This window comes from Hemitrygon akajei, chromosome 1 (genome assembly GCF_048418815.1).
Source record: "Hemitrygon akajei chromosome 1, sHemAka1.3, whole genome shotgun sequence".
NCBI lineage: Eukaryota > Metazoa > Chordata > Chondrichthyes > Myliobatiformes > Dasyatidae > Hemitrygon > Hemitrygon akajei.
Window position 1 is genome coordinate 124,763,821 of NC_133124.1, and position 23,443 is coordinate 124,787,263.

At 42.7% G+C, this 23,443-nt stretch overlaps 1 protein-coding gene across 2 annotated transcripts in view; it reads left to right on the forward strand.

Annotated features, from left to right (window-relative positions):
* Positions 1 to 23,443, forward strand: part of LOC140730677 (sorting nexin-31-like) — a 142,775-nt gene that overhangs the window by 94,046 nt on the left and 25,286 nt on the right. For both annotated transcript variants that reach the window (XM_073051441.1, XM_073051451.1), the window contains 3 exons: positions 1,600 to 1,692; positions 8,337 to 8,540; positions 18,216 to 18,314. In XM_073051441.1, the coding sequence (XP_072907542.1) occupies positions 1,600 to 1,692; positions 8,337 to 8,540; positions 18,216 to 18,314 (396 nt within the window). The remainder of the gene's footprint in view (positions 1 to 1,599; positions 1,693 to 8,336; positions 8,541 to 18,215; positions 18,315 to 23,443) is intronic.

A 23,443-nucleotide genomic window follows, 5' to 3' on the forward strand; every position in this document is an offset into this window, starting at 1 on the left:
CAAGGCAATCACTCGCACCACTCACCGTCTCAAAGTAACAAAGGTACACAACTAATCCAGGTGACGACACAGCAGTGATGCACAGTAAGTCCAGCTCCCTCGCTATTGAGCAACTTGCCGATGGGATAATCCTGCCATATTTGATGATCTTAGTGTACAGCAATGATTTGAAATAGTGAAAACGATGTAAAGGACGAGCAAAGACACTTCTGATTAGACTCAGAATGGCCGCTGCATCTGAGCGCGCCTCTGTCTTATGGAACAACAGCCAATATTTATTTACTTACTTACTTTAAAAATATGTTTATTTATATTTTTATTTGTACAATTTGTCTTTTACATTGGTTGTTTGCCCGTCTCTGTTTATGTATAGTTTTTGTAATTTCTATTGATTATCTTTATTTTCCTGTAAATGCCTGCAAGAAAATTAATCTCAAGATAGTGTGATGACAAATATGCACTTTGATAACAAAATTTTAATTTGATTTGACTTTGAGTTAACTATTAAACTTTGAATGTGGGAAGAAACTGGAGTATCTAGCGGACACCTATGTTGTCATTGGGCGAACTTGTGAAGTCCATGTAAACAGCATCGGTGGGCAGGATCAGACACCAGTTGCTGGAGCAGGAGGCAGCGACTGTGCCGTTGTGTTGCTTTCTGGTTTTTCTAATCATTAGGAACACCGAAATGAACTTGGAGCAAACATCACGTTCCCAATATAATAAGTTCAAAGTAGATGTATTATTGAAGTACATATATGTCACCATATACAACCCTGAGGTTCATTTTTTTTAATGGGCATCCTGAGCAAATCCAAGTTCTGTAATGGAATCAGTGAACGACTGCACCCGACAAGCCGGCTGGACAAAGGACCAAAGTGCAGGAGACAACAAACTGCAAATACAAAGGGGAAAGAGAAATAATAAATAAATAGGCAATGGATATCAAGAACATGAGATGAAGAGCCCTTGGAAGTGAGTCGATAGGTTGTGGGAACAGCTTAGTGATGGGATTCAGTGAGTTATCCCCACTGGTCCTGATGGTTGAGGGGTAGTAACTGTTCCTGAAAGTATTGGTGTGAGTCGTGAGACTCCTGTACCTTCCTGCTGATGATGGCACCAGTAAGAAGGGAGCACGTCCTGGGTGGTGGGGGTGCTTGATGATGGATGCTGCTTTCCTGTGGCAATGCTCCGTGTAGATGTGCTTGGTGGTGGTGGGGGCGGGGGGGGGGGGGAGGCTTTAACCATGATGGACTGGGCCGTATCCAATATTTTTTGTAGGATTTTCCTTTCGGTGGCTTTGGTGTTTTCATACCAGGCCATGATGCGACCAGTCAATGCAGTCTCCACTACACATCTATAGAGGTTTGTCAAAGTTTTAGTTATCATGCAGAAACTTCACAAACTTCTAAGGATGTAGAGAAGCTGCCGTGCTTTCTTCGTAATTGCACTTCCGTGCTGGGCCCAGGACAGGTCCACTGAAATGAAAACCCCGAGGAATTTAAAGTTAATTTAAAATCTCCTCCTGGATGACTACAAAAGTCAAAAAAAAAGGAATGTTTCTTCTTCACCATTTCTTCCTTTCTCCTCCAATTTTAGGCTACCTATGAGCTGGAGAGAGGCTGGGTGAAGCCTACTCCAGATCAGATCCGAAAACTGAAGGCTTTCCAGGAGTCTGCTAAGAAAAGAGAGGTAATATTTACTGTGTTGTGTTGGTCAGAGTTTGTTTGAAAAATAAATGGCCGTTCAAGAATGCAAATTATTATTAATGTTTATGTTGGTCAGGAATCTGTGATCCTGGGAATTCTGTTCAGTTTTTACAGCTCTTTACTTTTCAAGATTCAAGTTTATTTATCCTGTGTTCATTGAAACATACAGTGAAATGCATTATTTGCATCAACAACCAACACAACTGAGGTGTGCTGGGGGCAGCCCGCAAGTGCCACCACTCATTCTGATGTCAACGTAGCATGCCCACGGCGCTCGGCAGAACACAACACAACAGAACACGCCAAACAGCAAAACAAGTCCCATTCCTCCTATCCTCCCACCCACCTACACACACACATACATTGTCCTCCAACCCAGGACAGGCCGTGTTCCCCGGCCTAGAGCCTCCGGCAGACTCAGACTCAGACTCACAGACATTGGGCTTTCAATTCCCCACAGACTTGCAGACATGGGGCCCTGGCCATCAGGCCTCGACTTCTGGATTTCCAATTGGCCCTCGGGCCTCAACCCTTGGCATTAGCCTAATGGCTCTCTCTTTCTTTTCATTTTGCTTTCTAAGTAATGCCAGGTTTGATTACCTTAATTTATTCTCCTCTGGTTCTAACACTGGCCCATTCTACACTCAGTGGCCACTTTATTAGGTAGACTTCTGATGCACCCTATCTACTTCAAGGTTGGACGTGTTGTGCATTCAGAGATGCTCTTCTGCATGTCACTGTTGTAACGTGAGGTTATCTGAGTTACTGTCGCCTTCCTGTCAGTTTGAGCCAGTCTGGCCATTCTTCTCTAACCTCTCTTATTAAGGTATTTTCACCCACCAACAGCTGCTCACTGACTATTCTTATTGTTTTTTGTACCATTCTCTCTGAACTCTAGAAACTTGTGCATGAAAATCCCAGATCAGCAGTTTCTGACATGTTCAAATCACCAACGATTATTCTACAGTGAAAGTCACTTTGATGATATTTCTTCCCCATTCTGATGTTCGGTCTGAGCAACAACTGAACCTCTTGACCATGTCTGCATGCTTTTATGCAATGAGTTGCTGCCACATGATTGGCTGATTAGATATTTGCATTAACAAGCAGGTGTACAACTGTCACAATTGAGAAAATCTGCAGATGCTGGAAATCCAAGCAACACACACAAGATGCTGGCGGAACTCAGCAGGCCGGGCAGCATCTATAGGACAGAATACAGTCGAGGTTTCGGCCTGAAACGCTTCAGCAGGACCTAAACGGCCTGATGCAGCGTCTTGGCCTGAAACGTCAACTGTTCACTCATTTCCAAAGATGCTGCCTGGCCTGCTGAGTTCCTCCAGCATTTCAGGTGTATAACTGTACCTAATAAAGTTGCATTGAGTATTTATTGATTAAGGAGGCACTGTCTGTTCCAAGGCTTACCAAAGTCCCACGTTCTCTGTTTTTGCCCTGCTCCATTATCAGTCTGCAAGTTCAGCGATATGAAAGCAAAATACATTGGCACTGGAAAGTGTAGGAAGAGTGACCTGGATTCAGGTATATCACCAGGTGTAGCATCTCATGTCAAAAATCAGATTGAATGCATTGTGTTATGCAAAGGCTATTCTGCTACTAACGATCGGGGGCCACGTTATTCGATGACATGAGAAGACCTTGCAATGCTTGTCTACTCAATTCCCTATAACACCGCACCACACCCCACCCCACCCCCGATTCTCTCATTCACCAACACTTCCATGACAATTAACAGAGCCTTGCATTTTCAAGGGCTCATGTTGTTTGTATTCACTTTCAAGGGCTCTTCGATGCAGAGATACAACCTAGTGTGCTCTGGAACACGTTATCAGTGATGTAATCTGGGATGATCGGGTGTTTCTGGTCTTTCAACGTCAAGCCCTCTCACCCAGGCGACCCAGCCAGGGTTGATCTGGCCCTGGTTTGTGTCCCAGTGACATTGGTCCATGAGTCACGCCTCTTGATCCACAGCCATCCGGATCCGGGCTCTCTCAGCAGTCTCTGTGGCGGTCCTGATGGCTCTTTTCTTTGCAGCCCCTGTAATGCCAAAGAGAGAGTAGGTTCAGTAGGTTTCAATAGGTACATTTAATGTTTGAGGAATGTGTACAATATACATCTTGAAATTCTTTTTCTTTGCAAAGATCCACGAAACAGAGGGGTTCCACAAAGAATGAATAATAGTTAAAATGTTAGAACCCTGAAGTCCCCTCCCCCCTCAGCTCCCCCCTCCCATGCACAAGAGGCAGCAAGGCAATGACCCCTCCCCCTCCCCCCACCAGCAAAAAGCATCAGCACCCCCCACCGATCACTCAAGCGGGCAGCAAAGCATCAATAAAGACACAGACTTGCTGTACCCCAAAGACTACTAGTTCACCCGGTCATTCGACATAGAGATTCTCTCTCTCTCTCCCTAATATGGGAAAAAGAGGTGTCGCTGTTTCACAGCAAGAAGAGAGACATAACAAACAACTTGTTGATTTACGGTGTTAAAAGTCTGTTGTGTTGTTTTTTTCTGAGCTCTGCGACCAGAGAGTCGGCACCAGAAAGGCGCAGGTCTTCAGGGACACAACCCCCGGCAACTAACCCGCTGCTCCCGATGCTCCGTGTTCTCCCGCGACGCTTCAGTCAGGGGTACCGGCCTAGAATCAGCACGTCCCCAGAGCCACAGAATTCCAGAGCCCTGAAGGAGCGCCAGTCTTCCCGGCCACATTCTTGGGATATCAAAAAAAGGCAGTTATTGAGGCCCTGAGATTGGGTCCCATTCCCGCAGAGAACCAAACTCAGAGTGTAACTCCAGGTCAGGGTCTTCAGAAAAACCTTGAAAAGTGAAAAAAGAGTTATCAGAGATTAGAAATAGATCTGTTTCCAAAGGTGCAAGCAAAGGAATCACCATTTAGTGCCATCTTGACTTCGCTCTGCCTCTCTCATGTTCTCAGTATTATTTATGGATATATATTTTTACATTCTGCACAATTTGTCTTGCACATTGATTGCCTGCCAGTCTTTGTTTATGTATAGTTTTCCTAAATTCTATTGCATTCCTTTACTTTCCTGTAATGCCTGCAAGAAACTCAAGTTCATATTCAGATTCACGTATATCACTCTTGTAGCATCTCACATTATTTTCTTGTTATCAAAAATCAAACTGCATTTTGTTGTGCAAAGTTGATACTGATCAAGTTATTAGATAGAAAAAGCGTACAATACTTCTATAGACTTGATTAAACCTGAAAAATGCAACCGGAATTTACTGGTCTGAATAAACAGAACTTATTTTTATTTTTTGCTGGTGTTCTTACCCAGATGAGTTATTGCATAGATGTTAATGAGTTTTCAACCAGTACGTCTGTAATTAATGGTACCCTGCTAAAATCTAACAAGTTAGGGTTCAGTATCTCTTAACTTTAAATAATGATTTATTGAAATGTATCATCCACAATTGTTGCTCAATGTAAGCAATTTTGCTTTTATAAAGAAGAATTTTAAAACAAGAACCCAAATTCAAGAAGATTTTAAAAACTAAATTGGTGTTTCATTTCATTTGCAGAGCCATTTTATTTCTGAGTAACTTGTTCCTTGGGGCTCTAAAAAAATTTTTATCCTAATTTTTAAGTTCCTTAATAGACCTGGATGTCACATACATTCCTTCTCCACCCATGCACACTGATTTTAAAGATTAGCTTTATTGTCAGGTGTACATCGAAACATGCAGGGAAGTGTATCGCTTGCGTTATCATTTGTGAAATGCTAAGCTCAGCCCGCAATTGTCACCACATTTCTGGCGCCAACATACCATGGCCACAACTTACTAAAACCTAGCATAACGTGCTTTTGGACTATGGAGGGGAAGTGCACAGAAGAAACCCACGTGTTCACAGGGAAAACATACAAGCTCCTTTCAGACTGTGGCAGGAATCAAACCCCAGTCTTACAAATGCTGCTGTTGTAATAAGCTTATGCTAATGGGCCATTCTGATTTTTGTTGTTCTACCCCTTAAGTTCCCCAGAAACGTAAGCACAAAAATCTGTCCAGAGACATCGTGCATTGTGGAGCAAGTGCTTCACAAATGGACACTTTGTCATTCAGATGAGACGTTCAAGTCAGGAGGATAGTTAGGTTCCCAATCACACTGTTTTGAAGAGGAATGGAGGAACCTCCTTCAATTTACTGTCACACACTCACCAATTTAGAAACAGCTTCCTTCCCTCTGCCATCAGATTTCTGAATGGACATCGAACCGATGAAGATCACCTCACTATTTTTTTCTCTTTTTGCATTGCCCTGATTGCAGTTTATTGTTTATTTTATGTATTGCATTGTACTGCTGCTGCAGACCAACAAATTTAATGACTTGTGACACAAATGGTCGGGGGTGTTGTGGATAATCTGGAGGGTTGTCAGAAGTAATAGCAGGTCATCTGTAGGATGCAGAACTGGGCTGAGACTTGGCAGGTGGAGTTCAAACTAAATGAGTGTGAAGTGGTTCATTTTGGTAGGTCAAGTTTGAAGACAGAATATAGTATTAATGGTAAGATTCTTGTCTGTGTGGATGATCAGAGAGATCTTGGGGTCAGTGACCATAGGACACTCAAAGCTGCTGCACAGGTTGACAGTGTTGTTAAGAAGGTGTATGATTGGTTGGCATTTATCAACCATGGAAATGAGTTCAAAAGCCGTGAGATAATGTTACAGCTATATTAGACCTTGGTCAGACCCCACTTGGAGTACTCTTGTTCAGTTCTGGTCACCTCACTACAGGAAGGATGTGGATACTATAGAGAAAGTGCAGAGGAGATTTACAAGGATATTGCCTTAATTGGACAGTGTGCCTTATGAGAATAGTTTGAACTTAGCCTTTTCGTCTTGGAGCAACAGAGGATGAGAGGTGACCTGATAGAGGTGTATAAGATGCTGAGAGGCACTGATCATGTGGATAACCAGAGGCTTTTTCCCAGGGCTGAATTGACTAACACAAGGGGGCATAGTTTTAAGGTGCTTGGAAGTAGGTACAGGGGGCGATGTCAGAGGTAAGTTTTTCACACAGAGTGTTGGGTGTGTGGAATGCACTGCCAGCAATGATGGTAGAGGTGGATGCAATAGAGATTCTTAGATAGGTACCTGGAGCTTGGAAAAATAGAAGGCTATGCGGTAGGGAAATTCCAGGCAGTCTCTAGAGTAGGTTGCATGGTTGGCACATCATTGTGGGCTGAAGGGCCTGTAATGTGCTGTGGTTTTCTGTGTTCTATAAGTCAGTGATAATAAGCCTGATTCTGGTTACGGATTATCCTACTTGCAATACTCCTCTTCTTCCTCATTTAGAACCAATGAGATCACTGCCTGAACAAAACCGTCTAGTTCGAGTTGGATCGGATTCTGGTGTGAAGAATGATTTCTTCATGTCATTTTCAGGAATTGAATTTCTGCTGTTTTCTCCTCCGCTCTCAGGCATCTGCCTGGCATTTCTCTGAACTGGCACCGATTCCTTTGTATCTCAGTGACCATCTGCCTCAAAGCCACACATTTCATAACATACATCACTGATAATAAACCTGATTCTGATTCACTTCTTAATTCTTGGGATCTCAAAAACATCTGATCACTCCTGCAGTGCCGCTTGTGGGCATTTGCCCTGCGAACACTGGCTGTTTGGAATGAATGATCTAAAGTCTTGAAAGGTGCTGTATAAAAGCAAAGTCTTTCTCTAAAATGTGCCCTACCTTGGAGTGAGAGAAGAGTAGAAAACTGGCCTAATAGCCCACTGCATCCATGCCCAAATACAATATTAGCTCCTTTAAAAAAAAATTCTCCTCACATTCCCTCTACTCCCCCCTACCCCATCCCCAGATTCTACCACAACATACCAACCTGGGACATGGGAGAAAATGGAAGCATACAGTGGAGCCCACATGGTGACATGGAGAACTACCAGACTTCCCGTAGACAGCACCCTGCTTGATCAGATATCTGCCCTGTGTGGCTCAGTGATAAAACTTGCTTGATAATGTTGCCAAGAGGCACACTGGAATCCATGCTATGATAATATTGGCGATGTCACCGTCCTGATGCATAGAGCAATCTTTGAATTAGTCTGTTCCTGTGACTTTATCACCATTTGCATTAGGCTGAGCTGAACTGAATAGATCTGGACTCTTTCAATGACCTTGCAGGTTATTGTTTTATATTCTATGTTTTTTGCTCTTTCTGCTGTTTGTGCAATTGTTCTTTGCACTTTGATTGGGGGCAGGTTGATGTTTTTCTGTCAACAAGTTACATGGTTTTCTTTATGGCTGTCTGTGGTACAGATGAATCTCAGGGTTGAATACTGCAAACATGCTTTGATAATAAATGTCCTTTGAATCTTTAGAATCATTTGTATATGGATATGCACAAAACATACTCATTTTCCTGTAAACAAATATCCCAGAGAGATTTGAAGTTAAAAGAACGAAACTTCAACCTTTTTAATTAAAATAAGTTTTGAATAGCAGGACTTTGGTCCTGGATTAACTACTATTATTTAGAAGTAAGAACTGATGCACTGGTGAGAACCCTAGAAAGAATTTCACTTTTAATCACTTTTCATCTATTTTAAAATTGTTCTTCTTCAGTTCCTCGAACTTATGAGGGAAGTGAAGTTCTATGGGCATCTACAGTTTGAGGCTTGCACCTGTGATTATCCAGAGCCCAACTGTCCTGCTACTGTTCGTGTGGGCAATTATGAAATTAACTGCTGTGTTCAGTTACCAAAGAACCACATCGAAGAGTTCAGTTTCAAGATTAACAGAATACGATGTTGGCAGATCAGTATCCAGGCAAGTAATATATTTTGAACTGTTGACCCCTAGTATTCTTGTATGCTTTACAAATGGCAATAACTGATAAAGTCTGTTTAAGATGTGCTTTTGAAAATATTGTTTCCTTTCTGAAAAACAAATCCTGTGTCCCATCTGTAAAACTTCTGCAGAACATCTTTTATTTACCACATTGAAAACAGCTGCATCCTGTGAGGAACAGAGGCCCTTTTTGGCTTTACCAGAAAATGTTAAAATAAGCACCAACTTACTAATGCTTTTACTATCAGACCAGGCTGGGATTTATTTAAATCTACTGACAAAAATAATCATGAGAAGGAGTGTATTTGAACGGAGAATGTTGCTGTTATTTAATATTTCAGTAATATTTAAATAATACTGTAAATATATTGTTTGATAAAGCATTCTTTGTTGATTATGTAATTACCTGTTATATGTAAAAGTACATGAATGGCATAAGTCAAAACTTCACATAGACAGCACCCTGCTTAATCAGGCTTCTGCCCCGTGTGGCTCCACATCATGTGCATGCCTTACTTAAAGTTTTAAAAAAAACAAAGACGTGCATTCCCAGCACAATGTTTCCTTTCAGTTAGTTTTAAGTTTTAGAGTTATAAAACATAACAGTGGCAATGAGGAAGTTTTAAACAAACCTGAGTTGCCTACCTGCCTGTTGAAGCATAGCGAGACATTGGTGAGTGACATAGGACTAGGTAGCCCTGAGATTTACAATGTGAAAACTAACAGGAGAGAAGCAATATGGTTCACATGCGAAGTGAATGCAAATTAATTAAAGTGTAATTGGACACTGGTTCGGCTGTTTCAGTCATTCCACAAAATGAGTTTGAGCGGCATTTCAAAGATACTGAACAGAAGCCCATGGATATGCTTCTAAGAACTTATATTAGAGAAAAGATAAATCCTGTGGGTACGACATTCGTAACAGTGAAATGCAACATGTGACAAGCCACATTGGGCTTGTATGTGGTAAAAACAGGACGGCCAGAATTATGGGGCCGTGATTGTCAGAGACAATTACAACTTGATTAGAGATCCATCCACTATTTGCATGCCACATCCCCTGCAATAGAATCAACTGAAAGCAAATTAAGAAAGATACTGGATGATGCCACAGTAGTGTTCAAGGCTGGTGTTGGAAAACTCAAACATATCAACGGTAAAATAGTATTATGAAAATGCCACACCCAAGTTTTTAAAAAGTCTGTTTTATCATCTGTGATAAAGTAGTCAGTGAACTAGAATGCACGGAGGCTGAAGGAGTTCTTTCCAAGGTCGAGCAGAGCCCATGGGCAATGCTTCTGGACTCAGTAGCCTAGAAGAGTGGGTCTGTCAGGATCTGTAGTGATTTTAAGGTCACCATCATCTCAGTACTGGAAGTAGATCAGTACCCTGCATCCAGGCTGGAGGATATATTTGCAAACCTTTCGGGAGGAAAATATTTCAGCAAAGTAGACTCAGCTGAGGCCTAACTACAGATGGCGATGGAAGAAAGGTCTAAAGTGTTTCTCACCACAAACACTCACGAAGGGCTTTATCACTATAATAGGCTTGTTTTTTGAAGTAGCATCTGCATCTTCACTCTGGCAGAAGGCGATGGACCAGGTGCTGTAAGGCTGTCCAGGCACTCAGTTTAACTGGGTGACATCATCGTTACCAGTAAGGATGACAAAGAACTTCTCCAAAAATCTCAAAACAGTGTTAAAAAGATTAGAAGATTATGGGCTCAGAACATGATGCAACAAATGTGAATTCTTTAAACCAATCATCACTTACTGTGGTCACACCATTGATTCACAAGATCTACACAAGTGTGATGAGAATATTCAAGCAGTGGTGGATGCCCCAAAGCCAAAGGATGTGTTACAGTAGTGGTCCTTTTTAAGGATTAGTCAATTACCGTAACAGGTTTTTGCCAAACCTGGTTACTGTGCGCCACACCTAGAACTTATTACTACAGAACAGGAAGAAATGGCAATGGGCACAGAGGTGTAAAGCAGTCTAAATGAAAATATTACACACAGCTTAACAGAGAGGCATTGAGTCTGGTTTGGAGTGTAGAACGTTTCAACCATCAACACAGAGATGGGCTCTGTTTCTTGGAGGACACAATTAGAGGATTGAATTAAAGAGAACAAATAGTCATGGAAATGCTGATGGATTGCTCCATTTACCCTTTGAAAAGGAAAATCCTGAAGAATTTACAAAAGAGGCCACTCCTCTTGATGTATTCTTCCCAATGCAAATTGAAAGTCACCCAACTACAGCAGAGATGATCCAAAGAGAAACCAGAAAAGACCCCACACTGTCTCAGGTCTACATGGCCACCCAAAATGGCTCCAAGGTGCAGCAGAAAATCCCAGTTCCCCCATTGTTACCATCACTGGGATGAATTTGCCCTTCATGGAGGTTGTCTTATGTGGGGTTGAGGGTTGTTGTACCATTAATGCTGAGAGCTAAAGTGTTGAAGGAGCTACATGCTGGTCATCTAGGCATGGTCAAAATGAAAGAATTGGCTCGAAGCTTTGTCTGGTGGCCTGGGAAAGAGCAGCAGATCCAGCAGCTTGCCATGCACTGTTCAGGATGCCAACATGTCCAGAAGATGCCAAGAGCAGCGCCTCTCCATCCCTGGGGTGGCCTGCAATGCCATAGCGGAGGATTCATGTTAATTTTTCTAGACCATTCATGGGCACGTTTCTTGGTAGTAGTGGGTGCAGCTACAAAGTGGCCTGAAGTGTTCCCAACAGCCTCCCCTACACACAGCCTTGCACACTTCTTATGTGTTGAGAAGCCTCTTCTCAAGGACTGGAGTTCCAGAACACTCAGTCAGTGACAATGGACCACAGTTCGTGGGGGAGCAAGTTCAGTCATTCCTGAAAATGAACGGAATATAACGTATTACATCAGCACCGTACCACCCAGCCTGACGGAAGTGTTTGTCCAGAGTCTAAAGAACACACAACGAGCAGTGTCAGCAGAACACACTGCACTAACACTGAATCAGAAGCTTGCCAATCTCCTCCGTGCAAATCGCAATGCAGCCCACTCCACAACCAACAACACACCAGCTGTGCTGTTCCTGGGTCGTTCCTTGTGTTCACGCTCGAATCTCCTCCAGCCCGATCTCGGAAGGAGTATGCAGGACAAACAACTAATCCAGATTGAAAGCTCCTCAACAAGGGGGTTTGATGTTTCATTCCTGGACAAGCAGTTCTTGCAAGGGACTACCATATGGACAAAAGTAGGTACCTGGAAAGATTTAGGACAGGGCTGGATCACTGTCCGGCACAATGGTTATTGTGCCTATTATCATCTAGAGGTGACACATTGATCAGTTGAGGAGGGCAGAATCATTTTAAACAGAGAAGAAAGGTGTCCAGAGATGTCAGACCCACTTCCTGCAGTCCCAGAGTCAATTCCTACAACCACCGTGGAGGAGGCCCCAGAACCTAAGATTTTTCCACAGCCACAAGTCTCACTTGCCAAGTAGAACGATCCCTCTTGTCAGGAAAGTTGTCCCACAACAGTAAGAAATCCTCTACAGTGAATGTTCAGGCCTGAATGGGACAATTTAAACTTTACTATGCTGTTGCTATCTATATGGTAATCGTATCATATAGTCTTGCAATCAGAGATTTTGATCAATTCAACTGAGAATTTTTGTGAATCACATGCTCCTTTTTTCACAGTGGAGCCCAAAAAAAACCAGGGATGAAAAGCATGAAAAGTAAAAATTAAAAACGGGTATGACAGCAGTTCAAAAATATTCTTCCTCTTTGATCAAGCTGTGCCAGGTTAGCTGGGGAGCAGGGGTGGACAGCAATCTTGAGGTCTTGCCAGGGATGTTCAATCAGATTAAGGCCAGGTCTCTGAGTCACTCAAAGACATTAGATTTCTTTTTGAAACCTCTCTGTGGTTGCTCTGGTAGTGCGCTTTGGGTCGTTGTCCTGCTGAAAGATAAACTTCCTCCCCAGTTTAAGCTTTCTGGCAGAGGCTAGCAGGTTTTTTATCCAGGATCTCTCTATAGTTAGCAGCATTCATCTTCCCATCAGTACTGACCAGATTTCCAGTCCCTGCTGCTGAAAAACATCCCATTACATGATGCTACCTCAACCATACTTTACAGTAGGGTTGGTGTTAGTAGGCTGATGAGCAATATTAGATTTAGCCACATGTACCACTTAGTGTTGAGGCCAAAATGTTCCACTTTAGTCTCATCTGACCACAAGAACTTCTTCCACATCTCTACGGTATCTTCTAAGTGACACTTTACAATGGCTTTATGGCAAGGGTGCGCTTTTTTTTAGTGGTACGTGTGGGATTTGGCAAGAGGTGTTCCTTAAGACTAAATATTCAATAGGCAAAGGAAAGTTTTGTTTTCAAGATTCAAGTTTATTTGTCACTTGACTTTCAAAATACATTGTTTACATTAACAACCAATATACTTGAGAGTGTGCTGGGGGCAGCCCGTAAATGTTGCCACACATTCCAGCACCAACATCGCACATCCACAATGCTTTGCAGAACAGCAATGAACACAACAAGGGAAACACTCTGGTTCCATCGGCTGCGTAAGTCTAGTGAAGACAATCTCCGGCTTCGCTAAACGTGTGAGATTGAGGCAGGAGCCCACCCGAACCCCCCGTTTGTGTGGATGGCACGTGATTGGTTACCCTGTTACAAATACAGTAAATGCCACAAAGTAACAGACAGTACACTGTATACAATGAAACGATTTAGCTTTATAATTCTTAATTTGACTGAAGGGTTAGTAAAGAAAGAACAGAAAAAGAAAAGGGCGGTTTTTAATGAAACAATCTAATGTGCACAAGTTGGAGCTCACGGTTTCCCCTTCACTGATCCTCCTTCGATCTCACCCCGGGCTTCATCAAATCACGGCCCCACTCCAGGTCAAATCCTACAACCTCTTCTCTCTGGTGTCTTCTCTCTTCATCTCCTTAACAAAAGCCCCAAGCCCAGCCTTAGTGTCCCTCACCAGAGAAACCGCCCCTTAATCCAGCCATCCTACTTGGATGGCTCACAATTCTCCTATCTCTTATCTTCAGCAGTAACCCAAACAAGCAGCTTGCAGAGAACAGCACAAAAATCAAATACAGAACAGCATAACAGTAAAAAAAAATAAACCAGTGTACTACACAGGCAAGAGACAACAACAGCAAAAACAAGTTCCCTTCACCCCTCCAGCCAGACATGTATAGCCCCAGCACAGGCCCTTATCCTCCTGCAGACACTGGGCTTCGACCTCCCCTGTGGACTCTCAGACGTTTACAGCATCTGGTCTGGCCAATGTCCTTGAATCCAGAATTGCCAACAGAAGGAACTCAAACACTAGGCTTGAACTCCGGTCTCAGCAACATTTTCCAGTCTTATTTGGTGTGCTGGAATTCCTTTGTAACCCCTGGGTCGCCTCAGACATCGCTCAAACTCGTTCTAGTCTAGGGGGAGCAGCCTTCGGCCCCGCCAAACTGGGTAATCAGCTGGTGTGGATGCTGTGTGATGTCCCCGCCTCGCCAAAAAAAAACCAGACAGTACACCTTATGCGATTAAATGAGTACAATTTATAAAGATTACTATAACTAAGCGATTACTAACGATACAGTATATATGAATAAGAGAAAAAAAGAAAAGGCGCCAAACTTATCAAAGTCCAAACCACTTCGTGCACAACCGTTGGAGCTCAATTACTGAAGTCTTCTGGTATTCGATCCCCTCCGAATTCCTCGACCCGCCTCCTGGGACCCCCACGGTGGTCGACCAGACGCTCCATACTCCTCTGTCTCCGTCTCCTCTCATCACCGAAAACCTTGGGCCGGGGACCCCCGCTTGGGGTCCGTTCCGTCGCCCAGCTTCCAGCATCCCGTCCTCTCTCTCTCACTCCATCGCGCCAACTCCCCAAAATCCCCCCCAACAATCAGTTCACAGTCCCAAACAAGCTTCCAGCACTTATCATAACAAAGACGCCAGCATTCCTACTTTTAACAAAACAAGGACGTCATTTTGATTACATACACAGTAACAAAGGAAAAAGAAGAAACCCCCTTTACACCTTTGTTATCGTTTTGTACACGTTTCATAAATAGACTCATAAATCCTTGGGCAAGAGGGAATAAAAGGCCGATTCTAGTCTGGAACCTAGTGACTTGTTCTAATCTTCACTTTACCTTCAGAATCCTTGCTGACACTTAACACTGGCGCACCCCAGGGGTGTGTGCTTAGCCTACTGCTCTACTCTCTACGCCCATGATGTGTGGCAGGGCACAGCTCAAATGCTATCTATAAATTTGCTGACAACACATCCATTGTTGGCAGAATCTCAGATGGTGGTGAGAGGGCATACAGAAGTGAGATATAACAACTAGTGGAGTGGTGTCGCAGCAATGACCTTGCACTCGATGTCAGTAAGACCAGAGAACTGATTGTGGACTTCAGGAAGAGTAAGACGAGGAAACACACACCAGTCCTCATAGAGGGATCAGAAGTGGAGAGTGTGAGCAGTTTCAAGTCCCTAGGTATCAATATCTCTGAGGACCTGACCTGGACCCAACAACTTAAGGCAAGACAACTCTATTTCATTAGGAGTTTGAGAAGATTTGCTATGTCACCAAAAACACTCGCAAATTTCTGCAGATGTACCATGGAGAGCATTTTAACTAGCATCACCATCTGGTATGGTATGTGGCTACTGCACAGGATTGAGATAAGCTGCAAAGAGTTGTAAAATCAGCCAGCTCCATTATAGGCGCTAGCCTCCATAGTTTCCAGAACGTCTTCAAGGAGCGATGCCCCAGAAAGGCAGCATCCATCACCCAGTTCATCCCTCTTCTCATTGCTACCATCAGGAAGGAGGTACAGAAGCCTGACGGCACACACTCAGTGATTCAGGAGCAGCTTCTTCCCCTCTGCCATCCAATTTCTAAATGGACATTGAACCCGCGAACACTACCTCACTACATTTTTTTATTTCCTTTTTTTTTGCACTACTTAATTCCTGTAACTATGTCACAGTTTTCTTTATTCTCTCTATTATCATGTATTGTGTTGTACTGCTGCTGCTAAGTTAACAAATTTCATGACATATGCCGATGATATTAAACCTGACTCTGATTCTGATGGTGAAAGCAGACCGACCCTGGCTCGGCACAGATGAACACGTGGGATCTGAAAAAGAGCTGCCAACCATGGCAAAGGTGTGCAAGTGTTCTGAATGACAAAGTCCAGCATGCTGTAGATAGAAGACCAGAAGACATAGAGCAGAATTAGGCCATACAGCCCATCGCGTCTACTCTGCCATTCCAGTATGGCTGATTTATTATCCCACTTAACCCCATTCTCTTGCCTTCTCCTCGTAACCTTTGACACCCTTACTAATCAGAGCCTCCATGTTAAATATACCCAATGACTTTGCTTCCATTGTCGCCTGTGGCAATGGGCTCCACAGATTCATCACCCTCTGGTTAAAGAATCTCCTTCTCATCTCTGTTCTAAAGGGACTTCCTTCTGTTCTGAGGTTGTGGCCTTTGGTCCTAAACTCTCTCACTTTTGGAAACATCTTCTCGTCCGGTCTATCTAGACCTTTCAATATTCGATAGGGTTCAATGAGATTCCTCCCTCATTCTTCTAAGCTGCAGCAGGGGCAGTCTCAGAGCCATCAAATACTCCTCGTATATTAACCTTTTCATTCCCGGGCTCTGGGCCCTCTCCTTTTTAGATAAGAGGCCCAAAACTGCTCACAATATTCAAAGTGCAGGCTGACCAATAACTTGCAAAGCCACAACATTATATCCCTACTTTTATGATCTAGTCCTCTCGAAATGAATGCTAACATTGCGTTTGCCTTCTTTGCCACTGACTTAACCTGCAAGTTAACCTTCAGGGAATCATGCATGAGGGCTCCCAAGTCCCCTTTCACCTCTTTTTTTTTCTGAATTTGCTCCCCAAGACCAACAAAGCAGATCGAGGTTGCCACTTTCAGCCATGCATTGATGTTGGGCATGTAAGCCTCTGTTGTAAAGAGGAAGCTCCACAAGCTTTAACATTCCAAGCCTGTCAGTGCATGTTAGGCTGCTGAAAGGTGTTGACGCGGGTGGTTGGTTGTATGGGAATATGGACTCAAGAGCCTACAGATGCTGTACTGTAGAGCAAAAATGTAAACTGCTGCAAGAACAGAGTGAATTGAGGAGTATCTGTCGGGCAAAGGCTTTGGGTTGAGATCCCTCATCAAGATTGAGAGAGCATAGGTGAGAGTGAAGCACAAGTTGATGCACGATGGGTGGAACCAGTTGAGGGGGGGAGGTGATGGACAAAGGGGGCCAAGTGCAGCAAGGGGAGAGAGAAGAGATTATGAGATTAACGTTACTTGTCACATGCGCATAGAAACAGTGTCATTTTCAGTTAATGGCCAGCACAGTCCAAGGATTGTGCAGGGGCAGCCTGCAAGTTATGACCATCAGAATCTGAAAAGTCAGCATAGATCAGAGATCAAGACTGGTACTACCCTTATCTGTAGGTTGTCTCTTGAAACATGAAGGAAGCACATGGAAGGTAAATATGTTTATGATATTCTTGCATTTGCTTTGCTTTGGGATCTGATACATTGCACTTTCTAGTTCAATTGCTCTTGAGGTCATCCTGAGCTTAGGCAAGCAAACTTTGCAGAGAATTTAAGCCAGGGGCAACAGCAGGGCAGATCAAAGTAAATTTATTATCAAAGTACGTATATGTCACCATATACTATCCTGAGATTAATTTACTTGCAGGCATTCAAAGTAGATAGAAAGAAACACAATGGAATCAATGAAAAACTACACACAAACAAAAACAATCAACATACATAAGAAGGCAAACTGTGTAATTAAAAAAAAAACCAAACAGTAATAAATAACTAAATAAGATGTGCTGTAATACTAAGAACATGGGTTGTAGAATCCTTGAAAGTGATTCCATAGGCTGTGGAATCAGTTCAGTGTTGAAGTGAGTGAAGTTATTCATGGCGGTTCAGCAGCCTGATGGTTGAAGGGTAATAACTGCTCCTGAACCTGGTAGTGTAGGATTTAAGGCTCTGGTACCTCCTTCCTGATGACAGCAGTGAGAAGGGAGCATGGCGTGGATGGTGGGGGTTCCTTGATGATGGGATACTCTTCTATACAATGTGTGGTTCCTGCTTTCATTCATAGTCTTAAGCAGAGACCTCATCTTCACTCTTTTCCGACAAAATTTCCTATCCCTTTCCCCCAGCTGTTTCCATCTGCCCATCACCACACCAAAATAATAGGTGTTATATTCAGGGTTTGACCTCTTTCTTATCCTCTTCCTGCCATGTTCTCAAACGCTCAACTCCACCTCTTGGGTCACTTCAGCGTTTCTTTTTACACTACCTCAGCGTGCATGCTGCGCACCATTCTGTTGTTCTTGGCACTTGTTGCTGCATTTATTAGGTCCACTGTGAGCTTTACATGAACAGGGAATTTAATTGTTTCCTGGTACAAGCGACAATAAACTAATTTGAATGTGAATATAGGATTTCGGATTACCTAGTCATCACAGCAAAGTGTAGCTCGGTCTGATTTTAAAGGTCTGATCTTAAAGGTCTAATTTTGACTTAAACAAATTATTTCTCACTTGTGTTTTCCTTTACAGATACCACAAGAGGAAGATACGGAACTGAAACTGGAGCTGAGTTTTGAATTTCAAGACAGCCCCGATTCATGGCGATGGGTCACAATTTGCACACGTCAGGTTGGTGCAGACTTGGGACTTGCCATAGAGTTAAGACTTGGGAATCCAGACGAACAGAATAATCGCACAAACCTTCTGAAGAATGTTTATTCCCCAGCTGCTCAAGTCATTGAGTGCAGATCAGAGCCTGTTAGAACAGTTAGTGGTAGAGATTTTTTTGAAGCTCATGGATAGAGGAAATGAAAGCTTTTTGCCTTGCTGTTGAGCAGTTAATGAGAGCACTCTCTGTTCGAGTTCTTTTTCTCTGCTTATTGCAATATCATTTGAAGTAACGGTCACCAGCATAACTACTGCTGGGAAAGCAGGAAATTTAATTTCTCAATTTATTAGAATCAGATTTAATCTCACTGGTGTCATGAAATTTGATGCTTTGCAGCAGCAGTACAGTGCAATACATTTAAAAACTATAAATTAGTTACGTATAGTGCAAAACAAGAGCAAAGAAATAATGAGGTAGTGTTCATGGGTTGTTTCATGGTCTGTTCAGAAATCTGATGGCAGAGGTGAAAAAGCTGTTTCTAAAACAGTGAGTGTGTGTCTTCAGGCTCCTTATGAGTTGACTTGCAAGGTGCAGAGCAATCCATAGTGACATTTGCCCTGAATATGTTAAAAATGACACCAAATGCTTTGGCAGCGGTCAACAGGAGGTTCAGTTGTCTGAGGGAAAAGTTACAGGTAAAGAAGTCGATTGAGCCCAACTGGTTTATTCCAACTGTGGTCCTTCCTTTCAGCAGCTAATCCGTTAGGTTTAACGGGGGTCACGCATGGCAGAGGAGGATGGGACAAGAAAAAATATTCAAGAAGGAAGCCATAAGACCCTGGCTAAAAGAAATTCCTCCTCATCAATGTTCTAAAGGGAGGAAAGTAACCATTTGTTCTAAAGAAACCATTTCCTGTATGGATCCAATTCTATCACCACTAAATATTGATGAAGGAAAAGCCACCAAATAGTCATCTGAATAATGAAAGGTCAGCCTGAAAAATCAGCTGTTTATTCCCCTCCGTAGGTGCTGCCTGACAGACTGAGTTTCTTCAGTGTTTTCTGTGTGTGCTCTGGATATCCAGCATCTGCAGAATAACTGGCATCAAGATTTTTCTTAAAACTCTTATGTAGTGAACATACTAAAGTTGAGAATTCCAGTAATTTTTTGATCACATACTGGTTGCTTTTTATGGTATCAACAACTTAATGCTATTTTGAAAATTTAAGAAGCAAATCATTTGCACTGTGACTTCCTGTAATTCTTTTGTTGGTTCCTTTTAAAACTAAGTTGATGAGGAAACTGTATTTTCTGTATAATTGGTATAGCTCCTTCCAGTGAAGGGGCTTGTCGTGTCCATTCTGGGTCAGGTCATCATCTTTGGTCCCCACTGGACACCCACCTTTCACCTGTGGCTCCAAACAGCTGTATACATGTGACAGCAGCCACGTCCTGGTACACCAGTTCGACAGGCGGGCTATGTGAAGTATGGGCAGCCAATAGGCCTTATACCCTGGCCTGTCCTAGCATGAAAAGTCAGCTCTGGCGTACTGGGTGGATGAAATCAATGGTGAGATCCAACGGCCAGGAAGGCAGTTCATGGAGAGCGAAGGACATGACAACACACAGAAGGCTCATGGTCATCCACTAGGAAGACTCCAGTTTTGAGGATGACTTGTACCACTGAACCCAGATTTCTGATATCAAGAGGGTGGAACTGCTCGGTGCAATGGTTTTTCCACGTCCAAAACTCTTCTGCACAGGTTAACAAGACTGTCGTCATTGGGTTCAACAGACAACCAATCAATCAATTGTGCTCCAGCTGCAGTAAATTTGTCAGTTAGATTGTCTTTCCCATGCTACTTTGAGCATGTGGAAATACTTGAGCTAAGATTTCTGCTGTTGTACTCATGATATTATATTGTAAGAATGATGGATTTTGCACTGGAACCAGGTGTTTTTTTTAGTTTGCTCTTTATTTTCATGAATTACACTCAGTGCCGACTTTTTTAGGTACAGGAGAATAATAAAATGGCTAGAGTGGAACCTGGTGTGGTCTTCTGCTGTAGCCCATCCCCTTCCACAGTCAAGGTCACTTAGATCACATTTCTTCCTCATTCTGATGTTTGGTCCGAACAACAACCGAACCTCTTGACCATGTCTGCATGCTTTTATGCGTTGAGTTGCTGCCACGTGATTGGCTGATTAGGTATTTGTATTCATGATCTGGTGTGCAGGTGTACCTAATAAAGTGGCACAATGGGTGTACTTTTCCCTGAAACCATGTGGCAGCTTTATCAAACTCTCATCAGAACGCATCTGGAGTGTTCCATTCAATTCTGATTGCCACATTTTAGGAAGGATGTGGAGGCTTTTAAGCAGGTGCAGAAAAGATTTGCTGATCCAGGATACCATCTGGATTAGAGAGGCTTTGTTACAGCACGAAGCTGGGCAAACTTGGGTTGATTACTCTGGAGCAGCAGAGACCAAGTGGAGATCTGACGCAGGTTAACTAACTTTCGGTAATTTCTACCCCCTTCCCTTTCTTTCTTTACCTGTTCCCCATTCTCAATAGGTTTCAATAGGTACATTTAATGTCAGAGAAATGTATACAATATACATCCTGAAATTCTTTTTCTTCACAAACATCCATGAAAACAGAGGAGTGCCCCCAAAAATGAATGACAGTTACATGTTAGAACCACACCTCCCGCTTCCCCTCCCATGCTTAAGCAGCAGCAAAGCAATTTTGGTTCACTCCTTACCATTCCTCTTCTCCTCAACTGCTCATCGCCTCTTTCTGGTGTCCCTCCTCCTTCCGTTCCTCCCACGGTCCACTATCCTCTCCTGTAAGATACTTCTCCTTAAGCAGTTTACTTTGAAATCGATGTTTATGCCGTCAGGTTTGGAGGCTATAATATGAGGTGTTGCTCCTCCAACCTGTGAGTGGCATAATGGCAGTATAGAAGGCCGTGAATTGCCATGTTCAAATGGGAATGGACAGTGGAATTAAAATGGGTGGCAACTGGGGAAATATAGAGATTTGAGCTCAGTCCTAATTGTTGAGTTTGCACCAGAATCAGATTTATTATGAACGTAGGGTTATGCGTAAAAGGAGCATTTGATGGCTCTGGGCATGTACTCGTTGGAGTTTAGAAGACTGAGAGGGGATCTCACTAAAACCTGTGGAATATTGAAAGGCCTCGATGGAGTAGACACAGAGAAGATGTTTCTAACAGTGGAAGAGTCTAGGACAGGAGGGCACTGCGTCACAAATGAGGAGGATTTTTCTTTAGCCAGCAGGGTAGCGAATTCGTGGAATTCATTGCCACGGAAGGCTGTGGAGGCCAAATCATTGGGTATATTTAAAGCAGAGGTTGCAAGGTTTTTAATTAGTAAGGGTGTCAAAGCTTACGGGGAGAAGGTAGGAGAATGGTGTTGAAGAGATAATAAATCTTCCATAATCTAATGACAGAGCAGACTTGATAGGCTGAATGGCCTAATTCTGCTTCTATGTTTTACGGTCTTATTACCACTGTTGTGCATGTCACAAAATTTATTTTTGTGACAGTATAACATTGCAAAAAATTACAAAATAAATAAACAGTGCAAAATAGAAGAATATCGAGGTAGCGAACCTGAACGATCCAGAAATTTGATGTTGGAGCGCGGAAGAAGCTGGTTCTGAATCACTGAGTGTGGTTCCTCAGGTTCCTGTGCCTAGTCCCTGATGGTCGTAACAAGGAGAGGGCCCTATATTAATTAAGAATTAATATATAGGATTAGTTCATGTAGGTAGAGAATACAGCACAGTAACAGGCACTTCTGGCCCAATGAGCACACAATTCCCTATTGCACCCATGTGACCAATTAATCTACTGAGGGACGGCTTTTTGGAATGTGGGTGAGAACCAGAGGAAACCAACGTAATCACAGAGAGAATATACAATCACCTTAAAGCAACGTGAATGGAATCCGTGTCACTGCTCTGTAATAGTTTTACATTAACCACTACACTACCATCCCTCTGCCCCCCCACCCCCCATTCTGCTGCTGTAACTTAAGATCTGTAGCTGAGTGTAAGAATCTGGAGAAGTTGACGAGAGTGGGGCAAGAATGGAGAAAGGATTAATATGGGGTTAGTGCAAGTAGATCGTGGATAGTTGTCACTGAACAGAGTGTTCTGGTGCAAAATCTCCCAATGACTCTGACTTATTCATTCCCTGCACTGATATTGGGCAAGGCAACCTCCTTTATTGATGTGGGACCTCTTATGTTTTATACTTCAAAATGTAAAATTAATTGAAAGGAAATACAAACTGGGAATGCATGTCTTAGTTTCATTTTTACTTTAGTGAGATGTGCACGTGTGACATGATGTAATAACATATGCCATTCACGTACTTTTACATATAACCCACAGTGAATTATTGAAACAAAGAATCAAACAATATATTTACAATATTACACAAGTTTACTGAAATATTAAATACACACCACTTCTCCCTGCTTAGCTATAAATTCCAACTCAATATAGTATGCATCTCAACTATATGCACAGTATATTGCTACTATAGAACTACTATATAGACATACAGACGGTAAATTTTAAAACATTTTTTTTATTAGTTTTTCAAAACATTTTACAAATTAAAAACCCCAAATCCCAATGAGGAGCATTAATACAGTGCAAAATTAAGCGTACAATAACAATATGCTACAAAGGAAGAGAATTTAACAAAAAAGCACCTAAATTAAAGACAGGTAAGCTTAGTGTCCTCCCCAAGCCCCAAAACACAAGATAAAAAACAACAACAACTCCAGACCGACCACAACACAGTATAAAGAGTATAGGTCAGGACAGTCAAACTCCCAGACTGTGAATACACTTAGCAGCAGAGGATAATAATGCCTACTACCAGAAAAAAAAGGGAGCTGAAAGCAAGGGACCGAAAAGAAGAAAAAAAAAACCCCTAGTCAGGAGGAAGGTTATGAAAGTACTCGATAAAAGGCCCCCAGACCTTATGGAACTTTAGATCCGAATTAAGAACTGAATAATGAATTTTTTCGAGGTCCAAGCAGGCCGTAATGTCGTTAAGCCATTGCGCATGAGTGGGCAGGGCAACATCTCTCCATCTAAGGAGGATC